The 19,362-nt window shown below is 41.5% G+C and overlaps 1 protein-coding gene across 1 annotated transcript; it reads left to right on the top strand.

Annotated features, from left to right (window-relative positions):
• The first annotated feature begins 4,193 nt into the window (after nucleotides 1–4,193).
• Nucleotides 4,194–18,791, top strand: traf3 (TNF receptor-associated factor 3). Its single transcript, XM_034195586.1, has 13 exons — nucleotides 4,194–4,335; nucleotides 5,917–6,082; nucleotides 7,443–7,494; nucleotides 7,574–7,678; nucleotides 7,829–7,993; nucleotides 8,229–8,309; nucleotides 12,057–12,131; nucleotides 15,666–15,758; nucleotides 15,868–16,008; nucleotides 16,570–16,720; nucleotides 16,846–17,186; nucleotides 17,525–17,716; nucleotides 17,969–18,791. Exons 1-13 carry the CDS (start codon nucleotides 4,194–4,196, stop codon nucleotides 18,002–18,004), a joined length of 1,740 nt encoding a protein of 579 aa, XP_034051477.1. The 3' UTR covers nucleotides 18,005–18,791.
• The last annotated feature ends 571 nt before the right edge of the window (nucleotides 18,792–19,362 follow it).

Raw genomic sequence — 19,362 nt, 5'->3', positions numbered from 1 at the left:
GGTCCTCAGCTGCACTGAAGTGTTGGCGGGGCCTTGTTTCTGGAAAGTACACATAAAATCAGTAGGAAACACAGAAATATTGGCATTTTGTACTGTTGTTTTATCAATGTATACTGGCATACGCTTCAGTAACCCCCCCACAACCTCAAACATGATAGGCAGAGGAGAATGGAATGAACACTATAGAAATATTAATAAAAAATGTTTCCATGATGTACATCTGCCTTAAAATCTGTTGAAATGCTCAATTAACTTTTTCATTGGTCGTAAACCTTGATGCACCAGATTAATCTTAAAACTTTTTTTTTTTTTTTTTACCTTTGTAATGCCATAGACGTGACTGCCACCTGCTGGATGGTGAGTGGATGGGTGAATTGCATTTGTCTGTCAGTGAGACACTTTCTTCACAGAAATATAATAAATCAGAGAAGTAAAGCAAGGCCAAGATTTTTTTTAAAGTGATTATGTTCTAAAACTAGTCACACTAGTCAGCAACAAAAGAACAATAAAAGGAAAGCAAGTATGATTTAATATTGCTGTATGAGTAAAATTTCTGTTCGATTTTGTACAGGATGTCACATTAAATAGTAAAGGCCCTGTCACACCTTGACAATTTAGCCTGCGTATGCTGACCGTATTAAAAACACTGGCACACTATGGCTTATATCTAATAAATTAATGCAGCTGTCACACCTTAACGATTAACCAGCGTATGCCGACAGCCCAGTTTCCACCCAGTGGTTCGGGTCGGTACTGCGTGGTGGTGCAGGTCAGAAACAATAATTTAACATTATTTTATTTTTTTATTTTCATTTTTTATCTTGGTGGACCATTTTCATTGTGTACAGAATGCTGATGAGTCGACTGGCTGTGGTAAATGCTGTTGTGAATGAATGAAGTGCTGTCTCTTTAAATGTTTAAAGCGCCAGCTGGTTCCTGATCAACGGATCTGATCGCGGACCTAGTCTGATCAGGTCCGCTGATCAGGTCATCACAGACCTGAATAATGAAACCCTGTGCTGATTTATTCTTTCAAAGTGCCAGTCGACCGTGATCAGGTGTTAGCTGAATGAACTGCTGTGTGATCTGTCGGTATGGTGATCACAGACAACGATGGCACTTTAAATGTTTAAATCAGGTGCGAGCACCCTGATCGATTGATCAGGTCATATCACACCGACAGCAACGGCGCTTTAAAAGTTTAAATCATCACAACGCTTCAGTGTGTTCAGCACCTGCAGAGGAAAAACCACTTAGGGACTTGCTTTAAAACGCTACGTTTACAGCCACGAATTAAAGAATTTTCAGACGTCATTTTCAAAATTCAGGAGCTTTATGTGTGATCATGTCCGTCTGAAACAGTCTGTCCACAGGAAGACCACGGCTTTTAGCCAGTCAGTGGCTAGCATTAATGGACGGATGTAGACTTATGAGTAAATTACAAGAAATGTGTGCCAACAATCACATAACTTACCTACAACCTATGTCCAGCATGTGTGGGACATATGAGTCACATGCTGGCATGCGTTGAAAATTTTCAGCATGCCCATAATTTTTTGAGGAGCTCAGCTTATTAGGACGTACATCAGTGAGCTTCAACATGCTCTTACCTTGTAAACAAAAACTTACTCGTCACCTATTGGACTTATGCCAGCATTTTTTTATACGATTGACATACGCTGGCTAAATCGTCAAGGTGTGACAGGGCCTTAAATGAAGGTGTGCCTGAGTTTATCGAGTCGATAAACAGTAAGGTAACTTTCTGGATCAGCTCACAGTTCGTAGCGCGTGTGACCACCATGTGCCGCAATTAATGCAGCTAATTGTCTGTGCATGGAACCCACTAAATGGTAAATTTCCTCTTGAAGAATGGCCTGCCGCTCCTACCACAAGGCATTCTGGCGTTGAACAGCAGTGTTTGTTATCAGGATATGAGCTCGAGCACGGCTATTCAGTATATCCCATAAATGTTCTATGGGTCCTCCCTGTCTCACAGAACCTCCTCCTTAACCGGCTCATCATCGACTCATGAACATTTAAACGTCTGTCCAGAACCTCCTCCTTATAACCGGCTGATAGTCGTCGTTTAAATGTCTGGCTATGTTCTGCGCTGTCAAGTCAGCATCCTGCTTGCAAATGGCGTGTTCCCGAAGCGTTTCAATGAGGCGTGGCATGGCCACACACACCAGGCGATCCTGGCTGTATGACATGAAATTATCTCATGATGCACAAAGAAAAAAAAAGTTAAAGTTACTAAGTTCTCTGTGTGGAGTGGAGAAGCCGCGTGTCACCATGAGCACACTGGGTGCTGTGCTGGTCGTGTAACACCTTCAGGAAAAAAAAACATTTACGGTACGTATTTAATTAAAATGTTAAAATATTTGTGTCTAATATCTTTCTGTGTAAATATCTCATGTTACAACATAAAGACCTGCAGCTTATAGACAAGTGTGGCCTATTTATGTACTTTTTTTTCTTTTTAAAATTGGTGGGTGCGGCTTATATTCAGGTGCCCCCGATAGTCCAGAAATGAATTACAGTAGTCAGGATTGAGGGAACGATGACGTGTGTGTGTGTGTATATATATATATATATATATATATATATATATGTATATATATATCCGAGAAATAAACCTTTTAACAGTGTATAAAAATGAAATAGCCACAAATCCACATAATCTGATGGGAAGGATTTTCTATCTGAAGCAGACCTCTCTCTTAGAACCAGGGATGCCCAGTGTGGTTCTTGTGGGTCATGTTTGGTTTACACGCTTTATTTTGGTGTCCCAGCGAAATTGACAAAGTCTCTAAAAATTAAATTATGGCTAAGGAGCTTAAACACTAGTGCGTTTATTAATTTTGATTTAATTTCAGATGTGTAATCTTAATTTTCTATAAAATATACATTTAGTTGTATGCTTGTAATTCATCTTCACAACTTGAGTCACATTCAGTAATCACAAGGAATGGGTCCTGTAAGTTTTTCTGCATGGATATGGCATGTTCCAGCTCTTTATTTTTGTTGGCAATCATCTTGCATTTGTGATCAAAAGAGTTGACACTGAAGGTTTGTGCAGGTCATTCTTTCACCTGTGTCCCATCTGAGCAGCCTTGGTTTTGTGTTCCGTCTCTGTGTCTTTTGCACTGCTTTCTGGGTGGAACAGTAGTCCATGGAGACCTCAGAGGTCTGAAGAACTCTGCTTGCATATTGCAGGCAGCATTCCCGTTGCTCGAAACACAAGCCCCATACGCCAAACTGATGTTAAATACTTCATGTCAGCTGTATGATACGTTTAAGGATGCAACATATCACAAGCATGCACTATGCGTAATTTCTCCAGTCGCAGCCACAGAAGCCTATAACTTGCTCAGGGTTGTCTGGGTGTCTTGGTAACTTTCTTCACTTGTCTACTTCTTGCACAGCCCCTTAGTTTTTAATAACTGTCTGCTCCACACAGATGTACCATAGAGTGCCATATGTATGTATTTCTTCATAATTTATGTAAATAAAGACCAAGACATATTCAGTGTCTTGGAAATGTTGTTGTATCCGTCCCCTGACTTGTCTGAAGAAGACTGGAAGTAAAAGTGATGGTTTGTATATGTGTTATACTAAAGGGGGCACTTACGTATTCACACCATCATTTTTGCTTTTAGATTTTTATTTCTTTTCATTCATGATGTCGAAATTACTTTTCACTGTGAGTTTAAAGGGCAGAATTTTAGAAATTTTAATATAAAAGTCTGAATTTTTGTTTTGTTTTTTGATGTCCTAAATAAAAATTTCAAACATGTAAAAGCTCAAGGGGACAATAACTTTTTCACAGCACTGTATATTGATTACTTCAGTGTACTTGCACTGTGTCCTGTGCAAGTGTGTTATCTACTAAAATACAGATATTGAGTTGGGATTTTTATCACCAGATGCTCAGTATTAAATGACTGATTGGGATGGGGCGAAAATAATAAAAATTTTTTTGGGGACATCCCTAAGTAGTTTTCCGTGTGTTATCTAGTTGTGAGTGGTACACTAAGGTCTGACAATTTTTACTCATTAGATACATTTTAGTGGGGTTTCTAGGAGACATCTCATAACTACGGACTCTAATTCTGGTATCCGATGTTCATCTGTGAGTTCTGAAAGTACAGACATTAAGTTTGCATCTCCTCCTGCTTCTTTGGTCACAGGTCATGTCAGCAGGGAGAAGTGCTGACGGGAGGGAGGTGCAGATTGCCCTTCAGCAGGTGGCGCCCTCCCTGGTCCCACCCATTCCTCCTCTCAGTCACCGCCCAGCCAATCCCTGGGTTCCAAGTGACCCTGGTGCTTCTCAAGGTAACCACTTCCAATACATCATCTACTCTTAATCAGTACAAATGAAAGGTGCAGTTGTGTCACTCGGTAAGGAATTTTACAAAGAAAACCTGAAATTTCAGCTACAGTTTGCCAGAAGGCTCACGGGAGGCTAAAGTCCAGATTTGATCAGTTTTCTTGTACAAAAATTCCTCGTCTCACTCCACCATGAAGCTGTGAGTCAAAAGTTGCACTATGCATAGCTTCTCCAATCACAACCACAGAAATGGATAACTTGTTGAGAGATATTGTGGGTGTCTTAATGGCTTCCCTTACTAGTCTGTTTCTTGCACAGTCACTCAGCTTTTGAGAACTGCAGACTCCAGACAGATTAACCACACAGTGGTTTGGTATTTCTTCATAATTGGTCGGTGGTTCTCAACCCTGGTTCTCAAGGAGCACCTAACCTCCACATTCAGACACCTGACTTAGGTACCCAGCTTGTGGCAGAGCAGGCAGAGATGTAAAATGTGTAGGTTAGGTGATACTTGAGGACCACAGTTGAGAACTGCAGATCTAAGATACACACAATGATTTGGAAATGTTAATGTATCCAGTCTTCTGTCCCGTGTAAGAAAAATGTGTGAAAGCGATGTTTTACAGTAAATTCTTCATACATTTTCTATGTATATTTTTTTATTTCACTTTACAAAGGCATTTTGTTTTGTTGCTTCAATTCAGTAACAGTATAAAAAATTCATTCTACAAAGTTGGTTTGCATGCTTTTATTTCTGGACATATTGTAAAATATGTACTTAAAATATAGGGCTGCCAGTAATTCTGAACACAGCTGGATGTGTGTGTGTGTGTGTGTGTGTGTGTGTGTGTGTGTGTGTGTGTGTGTGTGTGTGTGTCTGTATTCTTACTACTACTGTTACTACTGTATTATTCCTGTTTGTGTTGTGGCCTGTGGAAGGCATTCTTCATTTCTTTGGTAACATCACTAAATTTAGCAGCTGTGAATGTAATTGTTGTGCTTTTGCTGCCAAGAAAATTGAATAACCAAAAAACTTTTACCAAATAGTGTTACATTCTTCCCTATACATGTGAATGCATGTAGGAGATGTGAATAGCTTTGGTGACATAGTGTCAGTAAGTCACATGGTCATGCTTAATCAGTCATAGCAAAACTAGAGTGAAACCAGCCAAACCATCTGCATATGCATATGACTCTGCCTGTATTGAACTGAATGAGAAAACCTGTCTGGAAAAACAGTTGGTGCATTTTTCCATAATTTATCTGCAGATAGTCTCACTATTTCTCAGAATGAATACTTAAGTAAGGCTGTGCTTTTTTAAAAAATTCCTTGACTGTATATATTACTCCAGTATGAATCACAACTGGCTCATACTCGTGTGTGTGAGTGTGAGAAAGAACAATCTTTCTTTTTTTTTGTTCTTAGTATGTGAGAAGTTGAAGGATTTCTGGCACAAAAAAAAGTTGCTGGTAGCGAAATGAAATTATATCGATATCCTCATAAAATGTGGGCTGTTTTTTTTTTTTTTTTTTTAACTGATGCAGAGTTCAGAGTTTAAAATAGATGTACTGTGCTTCTTGTTTAGGTGTTCCTACAGGTTTCGTACCTTTGCATGGAGGCTTTAGAGATCATTTTGTAGAAACTCCAGAAGCCAAATACTGCTGCGAGGCCTGCAGGCTGGTCCTGTGTCAGCCCTGGCAGACAGAGTGTGGGCACCGCTTCTGTCAGACCTGCGTCTCCGACATTCTCAGGTGACACACACACACACACACACACACGGACAGATACAAGCAGACAGGGACAGATACAGCATGCTGTGGTTTCCAGATGCGTCATATCTCTCATTTTATTCACCAAACATCAAATATACCTCTGAGTGAACGGAAGTCAAAGCTGTAATGTTATTGATCATCTAACATCTGTTGAAAAAACAAAAGGTGCCTGTAATCTCAAGTTGGTAATAACATATAATCACAAATCGGAAAAAATCGGGACAGTATTGAAAATGCAAATAAAAAAGTTATTCTTACATTTACTTTGACTTTTACTTCATTGAAGATTGTATGAACCCTAGATAGTTTATGTTTTTCTGCTGCTCCATCATCTGCCTGGCTCTGAGCATCCACCACTCTGAAGGTGTTGTTGGCAGTGTTGTGGTAGATGTTGATGCGGCTGAATCCCTCCTGTCCAGGTTCGATTGGCATCCACTTTTTACTGGTGTCATCGTAGACCATGACTGAAGCCCACGCCTGGTAGATACTCTGCTCGCTCATGGTCGTCTGCAGTCCACCTGAATTCAAATGTTGTCCTCAAAATGACCCCGCAGCTGTGATGCTGAGCGATGCTGCCCCGGCGGCGGAGAATGCAGCGGCTGTGCTGGATGTGCAGTAGAGGCTGACATTTTTTCTGGAATCCCACGGGTCACGGGATGGGAGTCAACTTTACTATTCATCACGTGATCAGGATGGTACAGGATGAAAAGTTAACGGGAGCAGACGGGAGCGAGAACCAACTAATTGGAAAAAAAAGAGAACAAAGGACTGGTGCCGCAATTCTGTAGTTTTCTTTCAGTAAGCCTACACTCTAACACAAGTCAAAAGAACTACATGGCCCAGAGGCCAACAGTGTTTCCAGATGCTGCTTTCCGCTGGAATTCAAAGAAGAAGAGCAATGGAGGAAAAAAACACCAGCGAAGAAACCAGTGTATTAAAAAGTGATTTGCAATACAAAGTCAGAAATAACGACTTATCTATTAAGCTCACAGAATTGGCACAGATGGTAGACCGATGTGTTAAATACGCTCTGTACTTCATACAAGGTTGAGATCCAGGAGAAATTATTTTTTTCTTACGGTAACATCTTAATGGAGTATTATGAAAGTTTCCAAGGCTGAGTTCTTGACATGTGGCGATCTGAATTTGCTTAAGTTTTTCTTTTATCCACTTCTTAATTTGCTGTGCAAGCTAAGACATTATAAAGACTGGATGCAGAACTCATTTTCATCCTCTTTTGGTTACTCTTCTTATTACCACAGTGGGGTGTGGCATCTTTTGCTGGAATATGTTCAAAAGGTAACTGGGTGAATAACTGTGTGTTTGCGTCGTCCTGTAGTCACCCAAACCCGGTGTGTCCAGTTGACATGGAGCCGCTGTTCAAAGAAAAGGTAAACAACATATTTAAGAGATTTGCAATCTTCTGTTGAGACTGTCCAAACTGTAATCTTACTTCTTGTTTTGGCTTAGATCTTCAGAGATGTTTGCTGCCATCGGGAGATCATGGCGCTGAAGGTTTTCTGTCGTAGTGAAGCTAACGGCTGCCAGGAGCAGATGAGTCTGCAGCAGATCCCAGTGAGCAGGAGCACAAATGTTCTTAGAACATATCAATGATATGTTTGATCTCAGGAGGGGATGATTCCAGATGTGTGGCTTTAAGAATGTTAAATGGAGAATGGCCGATTGTTGCCTTGTTGATACTTGTCTTTGTACTTCTGTTTGCAGGACCATCTGAATGTTTGTCCGTTCTATGAGGTTCCCTGTCCGCTGGGCAAATGTAAAGAAAGGATGATGAGAAAAGAAATTCCTGACCACCTGAGTTGGAAGTGTAAACACAGAGAGACCACCTGCGAGTTCTGCATGAGCAAGATGCCTCTTACTGACCTGCAGGTAACGAATGACGTCACAGCACACCTAACGGTGGACGAGAGGTGAAACATGTAAGGTCCAAATCTCCGATGTTAACTGACCAGTTAAACAAACAAACGTGACAGCGCTTCGTTTAGTTTGTGCTTGTCGAACTCTTGCACATTTTGTTTCTATGCTTGTGAACCACTGATTCTCATCTGCAGTGTGAATAAAGTGTTAATGATGATGGGATGATAGTTTGTCTGTATGTTTTCAGAAACACAAAGACACAGTATGTCCAGCGTTCCCTGTTTCCTGCCCAAATCACTGCTCCTTCTGCTCCCTGCTGAGGAGTGAGGTATGGACCTGCTCTTTATGATCTTGTTCTCTCTCTCTCTCTCTCATAGTATCCTTGCTCAAGAATTCAGCGCTAACTAAACTATGCTTTTGACTTGGTTTATGCTCCACTATTTGGTTTAATAAATGTTTAAAGAATGGCAAAAATGAGTCTTGAGTATTAGTCCTTCAGCGCATTATCAGTGGCTTGAAATATTATAAGCTGTGGCTGCAAAATGATTGGCATCATCTTAAACATCTATTGAAATACATTGGAATATAGATTTGTATCTGCATGTGGTGAAAGTGCCAAACTTGTGCAGACACTTTATTATCTTAGAAGTCTCTGGGTCCTCAGATTTTGCAATTTGGGGATGCACTGGAAAAGGTTATGGAAATGTCAGGTCACCGGACAGAGGTTTTTGGGAATAATAGTACTTTTGCAGGACAATGAAGATCCAAGTTTTTAAGGTTGTGGTGCTTCCTGTCTTACTCTTACTGTATGGTTCTGATTCTTGGACGCTAACCAATAGCCGCATTCAAAGATGCTAGGGGCGGTGCGGTAGGTCGCTTGTGCACATACACAGCTTTCGCGATAACGCGATATAAAAATTGAAACCCTGGCAGTTTTTGGCTGTCCAGAGCTCGTAAATCTGTGTGGTTGATATGGGACATTTCTGCTGTAGAAATGACAGATTTGCTTAAATTTGATGAATATTTTAAAAGAATTTGATTGTAGACATGCCTGGGTATAACTGTTGGGCATCTGACTGCAAATCGGAAGCAAGGAAACAAAAAACAATTGACAAGAAAACAGGCCTCCTGGCTTTCCACACAAAGCGCATCAAGCTAAATTAAGTTCTCAGTGGTTGAAGATGTGTCGTAGGGCAGACAAAAAACAGCCAACTTACAATTCTAGAGTCTGCTCATTACATTTAACCCTCTGGGGTCCGAGGGCATTTTTTGGACAGTTAACTCGCCTGACATAAATGTTTTATTATTGCTGTTAACACCTCTCCCTGCATCCCGCAATCAAGTTTTATGTCTCTTTTTTTCAGGACAACCTGTGCTTTCAGAATATATATGTTTTTGTTGTGTTTTATAAGTGTAATAAAGGTTTACAATCAAAAATAGGCAAGGAAAAAACAAAGCAAAAATAATTTTCCACACACAGTAAACTATAATAAACAACTGTTTTGACACTTTATAAAGGTAATTTGAGGTCTTAAGTGAATGACTGTACAACAAAAAGGTTCAAACAATAAACACAAATGCACATTTTGAATAATGTATACAAAATGGTCTATGCGTTTTGTTGTCCATTGATATGGTAAACAGTGCTTTACGCAGAGAAAGCAACAGAGTTATCCAGTAACATTCACATGAAAACTAGTGGAGCAATCCTGATAGTTACACACTTTGTTTGAGCATGTGAGATTGTCATCAGAGGCTTTCCGTGTGCTCCTGCTTTCACTGATCGCTGTGCGTAATGGCGCAGGGCGCACTGAGTATGTACTAATAGTATGTACTCATTGGCACACCCAGGGGGCTATTCAAATGGGCCAACTAGTAACATATCACTCCTGAAAATGATCTTTGGCTTTTCACGTGAGGTAAATCTGCCCTACGATTGGATTTTGGAAAACCTTGTGACGGTGAACCAATTCCGATTGGACACTCACATTGCGCACGTCATCACACAGCTTCTATGAGGAGTACAAAGATGGCCGATGGCCGGCTCAGAAGTCGGCCCCAGAGGGTTAAAGCCCCTTTCACACCGGGGCTGCTCCCATTGCGTTGTGTGTCGTCATGACGACGCCACGTGGAATCAACCTAGTGCCGAGACGATGCAGCTTGGCGCCACAACAGCGCGAGGGGCGCAAAGGACGAAGCAAATCGGACACCAAAAATTAAACATGTTTAATTTTTGTTTGCGTCCTCTACTCGATATTGGCTCCAACATTTTGGCCATGTGGTGTGTTTCTCTGTGCGTGATCCAGCTCACAGGTATCTGAGTGTTGAGGTCCCAAGTGGCTGAAGAAGGTCGAGGGTGTGCCCTTGTTTTGCCAGGCTGTGGTAGATACATGATTACTTTTGAGAGGTGAGGGGTGGGCAGGTTGTTTGTCTGGGTAATTGCCATCCAGGACCAAGATGGTTCTAAAGAATCATGGATGCAGTTTGCAGCACAAGCTGATGCTCTCACACCTCACCTGCCCCGAGGTGGTCCACCTCCTGTGTGAAACAGTAACTGGGTGGAAACATTTTGCAGAATTCTTCAGATACAGATCCGCTGTGGCGACATTGAGGGATAAAAGGGAGAAGCTGTTAACACCCAAAACTTAAATGAGATGCAAATATATATATACACACACACACACACACACACACACACACACACACACACACACACACACACACACACACACACACACACACACACACACACACACACACACACACACACTTTCTTTATTGTTTTTTGCACTTTGTAGACGGTCCATATACTTTCGTTTCTCAGCTGCCTGCATTGTAGTTTGTTGTCTGCCTGCCTGAGGTTAGAAATGAGTGTTTTTTTTTTTTTCTACAGCGTTTTTCTTAAGATTGAGCCGTTACCGGAGGGGGAGGTTTCTGTCCTCCCAGAGTTTGACACTTACGTTACGACTGTCCCTGTCAAACTCCTCACTTGACACTGTCCTCGGAGCGAGTCACAACGAGTAGGGTCGGGCATGTCACACCAGAAGCGAGAACCACTTGGATCTCCTCACCACCCGCGGCTATAGTCCCCCCCCAACCCACAAAAAAAAAAATCCTTTTTGCAGTGGTAGGGTTCGCAATAAAGATTTTGTGCAGTGATTGATCAATAAACTGAAATCTGTAAACTACTTAAACTGAAAAAAGTAAATAGATATTATAAATGATATTCATGTTTTGGGAGATACTTTTTCAGTATTCACATTTTGCAATTAACGGTTTGTGGATAAGTCACGATTTGCAGCTGATTCATGTTTTGGGGGTTAACAGAAGCCAAAGAAATTACTTTACTTCAGACAGAACCTTTTTGGCAGAGGTTAAAAAAAAAAGGGAGAATCTTGGTCTGTATCAACCCACACATCTGATATCTTTTGCAAAAAGCAAAAACCCACTCACAATGAATGAATGAATGAGTGAATAATAAAGTTGTTCATTCGCTTTACTTTGTGAATTCCTTTCTTAATAGTGTCTCAAGGTGAACTGTCCATGGTGCTGATCAGATGCAGTTGAGAATACATGCGAGTCCAAATGTGGTTTTTGTAGTCACTATTGATGCATGGGTCAAGGTTTTTTTTTTATGTTTGTTTTTGTCACGTGACTTGTGGATCCACACTGCCCACCCCACAAAAATATTATGCACTGATTAACAACGCAAATCCAATCTGTGGGAATGGGGAAAGAAAATTGGTCTATTTTGTGTCCATCCCATTTGGCAGAATATATTTTCTTATTTATTCCACATTAAAAAGGCTAGCCAGTGGTACAAGCGACAAGGACTTATTTATTTAGGGCGTATTTATTGGGAGCGTAGGCTATACTACTTTTCGTGCGTTCACATGTTGACTGTAAGTGGCAGACAGTAAATGAGGAACAGACAGCTTGAGGAACAGACATACCATGGTGGTATGTCTGTTTGTCAAACTTGTGTCATCTACCAGATGCCACCAAGATTCATCAGCCAGAGAAACACCTTCATAATACAAGCACTGGTAATATTGACTTAAGTTTTGTTTTGTAGCTGTCCAGTCATCAGCACGACTGTCCCAAAGCTGAAGTGGCCTGCCCTTTCTTTCGCTCTGGCTGCTCCTTCAAGGTAATTTTTCATACACTTTCCTCCATCCATTGAAATTTTCTTCTTGCTGTTTTTTTTTTTTTTGGAGGGGGGGGGGGGACTTTATTAAAAGATTTTTCAAATGTTGGTGTTTCTACAAACAACAAACATCTCACACACAATGCGGAACTAAAAAGAACAACTTGTTTCAGTATCAGTACAAAATGGTACACTTTAGGTCAGCCTTCCAAAGAGTTTGCCATAAGATATATATCGCCCAGCAGGTTTAGTTGTGGAGATTCTGGTTTTAATTGTGCAAAGAGTTTCCAAACAAAAGGCACATTTCCGTAGTGAATCAAGAAGGGCGCCCGTGCCATTCTTTTACCAGTAATCTTGGTCTAGTCTTTTAAGTTTGAGTTTATAATAGGTGAATTTACAAAGAATATAACTCACCATACGACATGCAGATCCATATCTGGTCTGTTGTGGCAACCCCATGTAAAAAAGAAGCCGAAAGAAGTTTCTTACCATGTTACTGTAGCACTTTTTTAAATACTTATTTTCCTCAGTGTTTGAATTCACAACATTTGCCTGAATCATTCTTAGTCTATGTAAACCATGCTGCCCATTAAATGGTCAAAATCCTCCATCTAATTATACTGTGCATCCAGAAAGTATTCACAATGCTGCACTTTTTCCACATTTTTTTAATGTTACATTTATTCCAAAATGGTTGAAATTGATTTTTTTCCCCTCATAATTCTACACACAATACAATTATTTCTTTAGATTTTTGCAAATCTATCAAAAACAAACAAAAAACTAAGTAATCACCGGTACATAAGTATTCACAGCATTTGCCATGATGCTCAAAAAATAGCTCAAGTGCATCCTATTTCCACTGATCATCCTTGAGATGTTTTTACAGCTTAACTGGAGTCCACTTGAGGTAAATTCAGTTGATTGGACATGATTTGGAAAGGCACACACACCTGTTTACATATAAGGTCCCACAGTTGCAATGCATGTCAGAGCACAAGCCAAGCATGAAGTCAAAGGAATTGTCTGTAGACCTCCAAGACAGGATTGTCTCAAGGCACAAATCTGGGGAAGAGTACAGTAACGTTTCTGCTGCTTTGAAGGTCCCAGTGAGCAAAGTGGCCTCCATCATCCTGTCAGGTTCTGCCCTGGCCCGGGATTCGTATCTGGGTTTGTCTCCTGTTCATGTCCAGGCTTCCTCTGATGGTTCTGCTGTTTTATTTTTCTCATGATTGTACCTCAGTCCCTTAAGTCTTAGTTTGGTTCTGTGTATTTCTTTTCTTTGTGTAATGCCTTTGTCACTGGTTTTATTCTCTGTTTATCTTTGTGTAATCATTAGTCGCATTATCCGTTTTGCTTTTGCCTTTGCGAGTTCTGTTCTAGTTTAGTAATAATCTTCCATTTTACTGTTTTTAGGTTAGTCATTTTATTTCCTTGTTTTCCTCTTTGTTCTGTTCATGTTAATTGTGGGGTTTTGGGTCTTATCTTTCTTTTGACAGTTTGTTATTCACCGCTTGTTTTTCTGTCACTAATTTCTTTTGCTTCGGTCTGCTTTGTTTTTGTCTCACTGCACCGTCTTGCACCTGCCTTTGTGTCTTTCAGTCATGCCCTCTTCCAGAACTTTCCCCACACCTGTTTCACATGCATGCCCTGATTACCCTGCCTAGTATTTAAGCCCTCACTGTCGCTCTCTTCTTTGCCAGTTTGTTGAATTTTCATTCGCATTCCAGCCTTTTGTTTCAGGTCTGTTTGCTTCGCTGTGTTTTTGTCCTTGTTTTTTATGATACGTGTACCTGAACTCTACTTGTCATTTGGGCCTCGCATCAGCATCACCTCTGCCTGTTACCTCCACTACGCTGACTGTTTTCCTGTGTACCGAACCTGTTTCCAGATTACCAGATAAAACCTTTTTATTTACTCCAGTATTTGTGCCTGAGTCTGTATATGTCTCCTACATCCCTCTGTGCCACGCCTCCTCGTATCATGACACATCCTTAAATAGAAGATGTTTTGATCCACCAGGAGTCTTCCTAGAGCTGGCCGCCTGTCTAAACTGAGCAATCGGTTGAGAAGGGCCTTAGCCAGGGAGGTGACCAAGAACCTGATGGTCACTGTGTCAGAGCTCCAGCATTCCTCTGTGGAGAGAAGAGAACCGTCTAGAAGCACAACCATCTCTGCAGGTATCCACCAGTTGGGCCTGTATCGCAGAGAGGCCAGATGGAAGCCAATCCTTATTAAAAGGCACATGGCAGCATGCCTGGAGTTTGCCAAAAGGCACCTCAAGGACTCTCAGACCATGAGAAACAAAATTCTCTGGTCTGATGAGACAAAAATGGAACTTTTTGGTGTGAATGCCAGGCATCATGTTTGGAGGAAACCAGACGCCGCTCATCAAATAGCCAATACCATCCCTACAGTGAAGGATGATGGTTGCAGCATCATGCTGTGGGGATGTTTTTCAGCGGCAGGAACTGAGAGACTAGTCAGGTTTGAGGGAAAGATGAATGCAGCAATGGTCAGAAACATCCTGGATGAAAACCTGCTCCAGTGCACTCTTGACCTCAGACTGGGGTGACGGTTCATCCTTTAGGGGGGACAATGACCTGCAGTACACAACCAAGATATCAAAGGAGTGGCTTCAGGATAACTCTGTGAATGTCCTTGAGTGTCCCAGCCAGAGCCCAGACCTGAATCTGATTGAACATCTCTGGAGAGATTTGAAAATGGCTGTGCACCAACGCTCCCCATCCAACCTGATGGAGCTTGAGAGAGACTGCAAAGAGGAATGGACAAAACTGCCCAACGATAAGTGCGATAAGCTTGTGACATCATATTCCAGCAGACATTAGGCTGTAAGTGCTTCCAAAGGTTCAGCAACAAAGTATTGAGCAAAGGGTGTGAATACTTCTGTACATGCGATTTCTTAGTTTTTTCTTTTGAATAAATTTGCAAAAATTAAAAAAATAATCTTTTTTTTTAATGTTGTCATTGTGGTGTGTTATGAGTAGAATTTTGATGTAAAAATGAATTTGCTCAATTTTGCAATAATGCTGTAACATAACAAAATGTGGAAAAGGTAAAACACTGTGAATACTCTTGGGTGCACTGTATATTCTTAAATTTATTTCTATATATTGCTACATCCCAACTTAAGTAGCCCTGAGGTGCTTCACACAGGTAAGATCTGACTTTACCAATCCTCCTGAGCAAGCACACTGTTAACAGTGGAAAGGACAGCGGTAACTCTGGCGTGTTTTTTTTTTTTTTTTTTTTGAGGAAGAAACCTTAAGCAGACCAGACTCAGAGGGGCTTAGGCCAATCTACCAAATAACAGATCAGATAAAATACAACAGAAAGTTTACACCTATGCAAAACACAATACAGCTGAAAAGTAGAGTGCAAAGTGCAAATGATAATACAATGCTTTATTTCCTTTTCCAAAACAATTTTGAAAAGCTTCATCTTCAGATGTCTCCATAAATCTCCCTTCCTTCAACTTTTTCTACTTCTTTTGAATGTATATGGTCTATGTTTCAGGGTTTGAACCAGGATATGAGGCAACATGAGTCCAATTTTGCTGCTGAACACCTGAGGTTAATGGCTGTCAGAAATAACACGCTAGAAACGAAGGTATCCATTCCCTCCACACAACGACAACCGTTAGAATTCAGCATGGTCACATCGTATGATGAAGGTGTCTGCGAGTTCATCTGACAGTCAAATTGTTGTTCCTCTTTAGGTAGAAGATGTTAAGGGTGAACTGTTAGAACGGTACAAGGTGCTTCCAGCTCTCAGCAGCCGTGTGTCAGAACAGGAGAAGCAGAATGAAGAGTTGAGAGACAAAAACCGGCAATTGGAGCAGAAACTGACTGCCATGCAGGTACAACAGCAACACGAACTACATTTACTATTACTAAAGTACAAAGCTATAATCATTAGTGCATACTGTAAAATAGACAAAACTATACCCAGTATCATTCTCTGGTGGGTCCAGCTGTGCTTATTTTCTCTTACAGTACATGGAGTTGGTAAAGAAGCTGTTTTACACTCCTAAACATTAACACTCCTTGTGTCCAACAGCTTCTTTTTTTTTAATAAGAAAGGGACAGAATTCCAGTGTACACAAGTTACATTATAACTTTTCTGTACTTTTTGTACAGTTCTGTACTGTTGACGTTGGGCATGCAACTATGCTGTATCCCTGTATTTATGATGCAGTATTATCTCTTATCACAGTATATTACACTGTAACATACTGATACTACAATATGTTACATTGTAGTGCAGTCTGCACTATTATACTGCATTGTTTACATTGAATTTGAGCACAGAAATTAACTGTACTATAATACAAATACTCCCCCCCCCCCCCCCCCAAAAACATAAAAAAACAAAAGTTTCAGTGGCTAAAAAAAGAATCACTCTCCCCATCTGTGTGTAGAAGTTGATGAGCTCTCATTCAGAGAAGCTTCTGGAGATGGAGCTAGAGCTCCGTTCTTTGCGTCTGGTTCGGGAAGAGGTGGACAGCCTCCGCACGAGGGTTAACGCCCTGGAGCAGGGAGCACGCAGTGGAAGCGGCGGCTCCGCGCACACTCTGGGTGAGAACATGGCAGTTCCCCGTTAAAGCTGGGCCATTTATTCAGTATTTTGCTTAACTGTCTGTCCTGGTTTGGTGGTCTGTCAGGTAATGGTAACTTGTGTGTTTTATATGCGGCATCCCTAGAGACGCAGATGAATCGCCATGACAACATGCTGAGCGTCCATGAGATCCGACTGGCCGATATGGACCTGCGTTTCCAGGTTCTGGAGACGGCGAGCTATAATGGCACTCTGATCTGGAAAATCCGCGACTACAAGAGAAGGAAACAGGAAGCGGTGACAGCAAAGACACTGTCGCTGTACTCGCAACCTTTTTACACGGGATACTTTGGATACAAGATGTGTGCCCGTGTGTACCTGAATGGAGATGGAACAGGAAAGGGAACGCACCTGTCACTGTTTTTTGTGGTGATGAAGGGGGAGTATGATGCTCTCCTGCCGTGGCCCTTCAAACAAAAGGTACAAACACTGCTTGCTATCAGCTTTGCTGATTAGTTGGTAACTGAATGACACCAGGAGTACAGGTGTTTTAACCATAGACTATATATACTGGACAAAGCCTGCGTGACGTCATCTATCCCATCCATCCACACCCTCCCGTGGATGGATGGGATATGACCTGTACTGTGGTTGATACACTGACACGTAGCACCAGCACATGCTCCCAGACCTGACCTGATCTTGTACAAGATCAGCATTGACATCATATCAAAATATATCTAACTGGTGGATTATGAATTCATGTTTTGGGCAAACATGAAAAAGACTTGTACTAAGGTGGACTGTCTGTCTGTCAGGTGACTCTCATGCTGATGGACCAAGGTCCATCTAAGAAGCACTTGGGCGATGCCTTCAAACCTGATCCAAACAGCAGCAGCTTCAGGCGCCCTGTGGCAGAAATGAACATTGCTTCTGGCTGTCCCCTGTTTGTTTCTCAGACCATCCTGGAGACCGGCAGCTACATTAAAGATGACACCATCTTCATCAAGGTGGGAGCCAACAGCACCCCCTATCTGTTCCTCTTATTTGTCCCGTTCCTGCTTCGTTGACATGATATTCAGTATGTCTGTAATGTGATTGTTTGGCATTATTTTTAACACACTTGCCTCACTGCAAGAACATGGGTTCAGGGCTGGGTAACAGTCCATATTTTGACTCATCTTTTTGTGAAGTTTCTAGTTGAGGAGCTGCTGGAAAGCTACTTATAGAGGATGCATTGTGGTTTTGATTTTATTTGGCAGGTTACTGTGGATACTTCAGACCTCCCTGATCCATGACCCCTGACCTTGCTGGTCTGTGATCAGCTCACATACTGAACCCAGTGGAACAAAGGATGATGGGATAAATCAGTGATGGCGAAGGATGCACATTCCGGGGAGAGCAAGGACAAGAAAACAAAAGCAGAAGAAGAAGGACAGGAAGGGATAGCAGCCAATCACAGAGACCGGAGGGCTGGCCGACTTCTTATTGGCTGAGGAACTACACAACAGTAGCTGTATGTGTGTGTGCTTATATGTGTGCAATTCCAGTTATGATGGATTGGTGTTACCGTGACATTACCATGGTGATGATGACACTCTGCTACAGAGCAGCAAATGGCAACAGATCAGTGGGAGGAGCCAGCATGCACCATGTTGCTGGGATAGACTGAGCAAACATGTTGTTGTTGTTTTTGCTTATCTGCTGTTAGTTACTGATGCCGTGCATCAAGCTTTTACGTGTTTATAATCTGTTTACCGAGACATGCTGGGAACTTCACCAGAGCCGTGGAGGGGGCCCAGACAACAAGGAAGAAACCGGTAGACCGTATTTCCGGTAGGAACCTGCAGATTACCAGTATAGATCAGTGTAGAGTGGAAGAAGATCCAAGTAGACGGTGAAAAACCAGAAGAGTCTCATTTAAAGGCAGGGGAGGTTCTCAGTGAATCCAGTCTGGGGGGGGGGAGACTTCCTGTGTGCCTCTGGTTTCAGTGACCTGGTTTTATGAACGAGAGAATTCATTTGGTTCATTTGCACAGTGTGAATGTTTGTTGAGGTGTGAAAATAAAAAGAATGCACAAAGAAGTTGTCATTTTATTTTCTCATGGCAAACACTCGGTCCCACTCTCAGGTCGGGTATGTGAGCGTGCGCGTTGCCTCGCCCACTGCATGACACCACTCAAGTGAGTTAAATGATGTTTTTACCTTTAGTAGAATTATTCATACTGTGATAGTTGACAGAACAGGACCAAATGTACACACAGCAGAGTCTACTTTGTTCTGCAGTTTTTATGGTGTAGTGTGATTTTTGCACATTGATGGTTTATTATCACTGGGAGGACAGCACCAGGGTGCAGTGGTTGGCACTCTGGCTTTCCAGCTAGAAGTTGTCAGGAAGGGCAGCAAACATCTAATACCCATTCCTGCTCTGCTGTGGAAACCCTGTGCAAACAGGCAGTTTCTCATTATTATTTTTTTTATCACTGTGGGACTTTTCAAGCTGTTTCAAAGATTTTGAACTTTTTTGTAAGGAAACATCAGCACAGGACATTGCATTCAAGATGACTCCATGCTGCATTATCACACACGAAATACATTTATAACATAATAGAACATGTAAGGAATTTGGTGAAGCAAAAAAGAAAGTAAATGATAT

This window comes from Thalassophryne amazonica, chromosome 19, assembly GCF_902500255.1.
Source record: "Thalassophryne amazonica chromosome 19, fThaAma1.1, whole genome shotgun sequence".
Classification (NCBI taxonomy): Eukaryota; Metazoa; Chordata; class Actinopteri; order Batrachoidiformes; family Batrachoididae; genus Thalassophryne; species Thalassophryne amazonica.
This window is presented reverse-complemented; position numbering and strand designations above follow the sequence as displayed.